Raw genomic sequence first — 5,170 nt, 5'->3', positions numbered from 1 at the left:
ATAATAGAGAAAGTCTTGACTTTGGGTGGTAAATGCACGATGCAATATATAGATGATGCATTATAGAATTGTACACTTGAAACCTATACATTTCATTAACTAGTGTCACTCCAATTAAAAATTTTTAAATATTTTATTTATTTATTTTCAGAGAGAGGGGAAGGGAAGGAGAGAGGGGAAGGGAAGGAGAGAGGGAGAGAAATATCAAGGTGTGGTTGCCTCACATGTGTCCCCCACTGGGAACTGGTCTGCACCTAGGCATGTACCCTGACTGGAAATATCATCCCGATCCTTTGCATCACAGGTCCGTGCTCAATCCACTGAGCTACACCAGCCAGGTCCACCCCAATGAATTTAATAAAGTTTTTGAAAAGAAGACTTTTTAAAAAATTTTAGACAAAGATATTAGTAATTAGCATAACCTGGATACCTTTTAAATTGATATAAAAAGATTTAAAATACTGTTTCTACACAAAACAGACTGAAATAAAATATTTTACAACACAGTATTTGCCATCAAAATAGATCTGTAGGCTAAAGACAGCCCTTAAACAAGTTCTACCCTGAATTTTGTGACTCTGCTATGAGATGAAAGTAACAGAAAAAAAATGAGTTTATAAAAGAGAGATTATTTCAAGCTCAAACATGGCGTTCAAAGAAGAATTAAGCAAAATAATGGCGTACATGGAATTGCTAAAGTAGACAGTCCTATGAGTGAAGCAAGGAACTGGAGAAACTGGAGACATAAAAAATCTCACTGGCACCAGGATGTGAGAATAAGCAAACTGAAGAGAAAGGCTTTAAGACTTTAAACCCCTTTCACACTTGAAGAACTACATACAGATCACCAACCATTTCTCCTAAACTGAACATAAAGACAATCATACCATCCTAACAATAATATTATAGGTAGCACATATCAGACTGGGCCGAACCCAGAGTTTTGTTGTTTTTTGAATATACTACCTTTTTAATTCTCACAATATCAGTATAAATAAAGTAGGTCTTATTACTGTCTTAATTTTGCATGTGAGTATATAAGGTTCAGGTAAGTTAAGTTAGGATTAATGATTTCTCGGTAGCAAATAGTTGAGCTACTACAGACCTCAGCCCAGAGTCCAAGGTCTGTACCAGATGCTTTGCCTTGTCTTCAGAATTGCATCTCTTGGTTGTGTATGTTCCTACTATATAAATCTCTCAATTACGACACTATGAACTCTGAGCACTGACTTTAAACCAAAGGTGATGAGGATTACCTGTACATGGAGTAGAATTCAATGTGATTTAAATGCAATTAAGATCATCAGACTTAGGAACCACTCAGTGTGGATTCAAGGGTCAGTCTGGATCCATAGAATGGCTTGTCAATTAACTCGTGTTTGGATATAAAAAAATCACTCAGCCTCCTGTGCATCCTAATTTAAATGAATGTAATAACAAAATAGACATAATATTCTTAAGAGGACATAATGTATATACTGTTAAAATGTCTCAAGTTGTTTCTGATAGATGAGCAGCATGCAAGTATATGCTTTCACTAGGCTTTGGAAAAGTTGATTGACAGGTACATTCACTCTGGATATCCATTCATCCAACTTATTTAATTTTCTATATCTCAATTTACAAACTGATGAACTTGAAAAATGAAGCGACTTTTTACAAAGATCCTTCAGATTCAATAACATGTAAACAGATACATAATTAATGCACTTTGTTTGGTTATGAAGCCCATATTTTATCTGGAGAATCTTGAAATACAAGTTGTTGCTATAACAAAATAATACATGTTGTTGCATGTACACTACTCGATTTAAGTGTCTTTGTCACTGTTTCATTGTTCTCCTAGCCACCTAGCATTTTGTGATTCTCCTCATTGATGGAGAACACTACGGAAGTGACTGAGTTCATCCTCCTTGGACTAACCAATGACCCAGAGCTGCAGGTGCCCCTGTTTATCATGTTCACTGTCATCTACCTCATCACACTGATTGGGAATTTGGGAATTATGGCGTTGATTCTCTTGGACTCTCGTCTGCACACTCCCATGTACTTTTTCCTCAGTAACCTGTCTCTGGTGGATTTGTGTTACTCTTCAGCTGTCACTCCCAAAGTCATGGCTGGATTTCTTCTAGGACACAAGGTCATCTCCTACAGTGCATGTGCTGCTCAGATGTTCATTTTCATAGCCTTTGCCACTGTGGAAAATTACCTCTTGACCTGCATGGCATATTATCGCTATGTGGCAGTGTGCAAACCCCTGAATTACACCACCACCATGACAACAGATCTGTGTGCCTTTCTGGCCATAGGTTCTTATGTTTGTGGGTTTCTGAGTGCCTCCATCCACATTGGGGACACCTTCAGCCTCAGTTTCTGTGAGTCCAATGAGGTCCATCACTTTTTCTGTGATGTTCCAGCAGTCATGGTTCTCTCTTGCTCTGATAGACATGTTAGTGAAATGGCTCTTCTTTATGCAGCAAGCTTCAATGTCTCTTTTGCACTTCTGGTTATCTTGATTTCCTACGTATTTATATTTATCACCATCCTGAAAATGCACTCATCCTCAGGGTATCAGAAGGCTCTGACCACCTGTGCCTCCCACTTCACTGCAGTCACCATCTTCTATGGGACTGTCATCTTCATGTACTTACAGCCCAGCTCCAGCCATTCCATGGACACAGACAAAATTTCATCTGTGTTCTATACTATGGTCATCCCCATGCTGAACCCCCTGGTCTACAGCCTGAGGAACAAGGAGGTTAAGAGTGCACTCATGAAGGTTGTCTTAGAGGCAAAACTGTTTTTAGGATTATGATTTGACCATTGTGTGATGTACAGTAACCTTGTTTTGTTATGGCCACAGTAAAATTAAGGTCCCAAAGTAGTATCCTTGCCCATTCCAAAGTCTTCTGTCCTAAAAATGAGACACATTATGCCCAGAAATGTTTCTGTACAGAAAAGGCTAAGATGTCTTGGGGTTCACTTGTCTTTATTCACTCATCCAACATGCATGTTTTTCTACCACATCAATGCAAATACACATAAAATACAACCAGAAAGAAGACCATGAACAAAGTGCATTTATGTTCCCCAGGACGGTATCTATGTCTTGAAATAGAAACCAATAATGTTATACATTTTGCTTTGGAAAATGCTTAGAAATTGTTAATGCTGATATTTTATGTCTACTTTGTGATTTATAGGATCTTTAAAAATATTTTAAAAACATATTTTATTGATTATGCTATTACAGTTGTCCCATTTTTTCTCATCTTTAATCTCCTCCACGCTGTACATCCCATCTCAACATCATTCCCTCATCATGTCTATGGGTCATGCAAGTTCTTTGGCTTCTCCATTTCCCATACTAGTCTTAATATGACTTCCCCATTCTTTTACCCTACTTCATTCACACTGCTTTTCTTCCTATTTTTTATCTGACAATGTCAAACATATTCCTGCCTCAAGGCATTTATACTTTCTCTTCCCTATATGGAATGTTCCCTTACTCTATTAAGGTTGATGCTTAAAGGTTACTCTCTCATAGGTTTCTTTCTTGACCACCTTTGTAAAATGGTCATTGTTTATTTCCATGCACAGTACCCTTTCAATCTGAGTTATTCTTTTAAAGAAAATTCTCACCCAAAGATTTGTTTTTATTGATATTAGAGGGAAAATAAGGAATAGAGAGAAACACCCTGACCAGGGATAGAACCCCCAACCTAACTATGTGTCTTGACAGGAAATCTAATCTGCAGGTTTGTGGTGTGAGAGATGACACTCCAGCCTACTGACCCACCCGGCCATGGCACTCTCGGTTGTTATTCTTGGTCCTCATGAGTCCTCACCTATTGAATGTTTGCTTGTTCACTTTATTATCTCTCTTCCCCAGCTAGAACTTAGACTCTATGAAAGCGCTGGCTTTATCTCTTTTGTTTACAACATGATCCACAGTTCCTGAATGAGTGTTTATTTCATATTCAGTTTTCAATAACTATTTGTTAAATGAATAAAGTGTTAAGCTTTGAGTCCAGCTGTATCAGTATGTTGAATTTTTAAACTATTGGTGATTGAAGTGTATCATCCATAACATATACTTTCTGGACAGATGTGTAGTGCATTTTCAGAAGCACAGCTCATAATCTACTTTCCTGTGTATTCCCACTCACTGTGTGCATCCCAATCTTCGGACACAAAAATTTCTTGCATCCCAGGAGCAAATGAATCATCTACAACAATTGTATAGTTTTACGTATAAATGATGCCTCATGAAATGGCAACTAAAACTTCAAATAAAATCAGAAAAAGGCATTTGAATATGAGATTATTTAAGGGTTCAGTATCTGATTATATTTGAAAATACTTTGTACATATGAAATGTAACTAACTAAAAGGATTCTAAATATCTATATAGAATATAAATGTGGCAGTATCTATCAATAATAAAAATACAGCACATTCAATATGCTAGTTCAGGGATTAAACTATGGTTTTTTAAAAATTTTGTTCTAAAAGATTGTATTTATAGACAGAGGGGAAGGGAGGGAGAAAGAGAGGAAGAGAAACATTAAGGAGTGGTTACCTCTTGCACACCCCCTACTGGGGACTTGGCCTGCAACCCATGAATGTGCCATAACTGGGAATCAAACCCATGACCCTTTGGTTCACAGGCCAGGGCTCAATCTATTGAGATGCACCAGCCAGGGCTAAAATTTATGTTTTTAATATTGATTCTCAGGGTGCTTTATACCATACAAAACCTACCCACCCAAATTTGTGCCTTTGTCTAATTTGTTGTCTCAATAAAATAAGAGACTTCAATAGCTCACTATATATAAGATTTTGCTTTGGTAAGCTAATATTCTCATCGTGGTGTTTTTGGGGCTGAGTTCCATAACATGAATTTTCACTTCTATCTTATGGTGATATCTCCCCTATTGGACCAACTTTTAATTACTCTTTTAAATAATCATTTAATGTTAAAATTATTTTAGAGTTATAGAAGAAAAAATTGAAACAGTGCAGATTCAGTGCAAACCCTGTGACAATCTGAAAAATAGCCTGCAAAAGGATCATCCTCATTTCTGGAACCTTCCAGACTTACCTTCAATGGCCTCAAAAGACTGTGTGGATGTGATTAAAGTTAGGATTTTATCTGGGATCATCTATG

General features: G+C 37.1%; 1 protein-coding gene across 1 annotated transcript; it reads left to right on the top strand.

Moving 5' to 3' along the window:
* Positions 1–1,876: 1,876 nt before the first annotated feature.
* On the top strand, positions 1,877–2,815 carry LOC128626523 (olfactory receptor 5B3-like). The gene has a single exon (XM_053659188.1). It carries the CDS (start codon positions 1,877–1,879, stop codon positions 2,813–2,815), a length of 939 nt encoding a protein of 312 aa, XP_053515163.1.
* Positions 2,816–5,170: the final 2,355 nt, after the last annotated feature.

Source organism: Artibeus jamaicensis, unplaced genomic scaffold (assembly GCF_021234435.1).
Source record: "Artibeus jamaicensis isolate MK-2021 breed Jamaican fruit bat unplaced genomic scaffold, CSHL_Jam_final scaffold_614, whole genome shotgun sequence".
Taxonomy (NCBI): Eukaryota; Metazoa; Chordata; class Mammalia; order Chiroptera; family Phyllostomidae; genus Artibeus; species Artibeus jamaicensis.
This window is presented reverse-complemented; position numbering and strand designations above follow the sequence as displayed.

What these genes read in the sequence shown, in the direction of transcription:
- LOC128626523 (XM_053659188.1), top strand. Translation starts at nt 1,877, where the DNA reads ATGGAGAACACTACGGAAGTGACTGAGTTCATCCTCCTTGGACTAACC.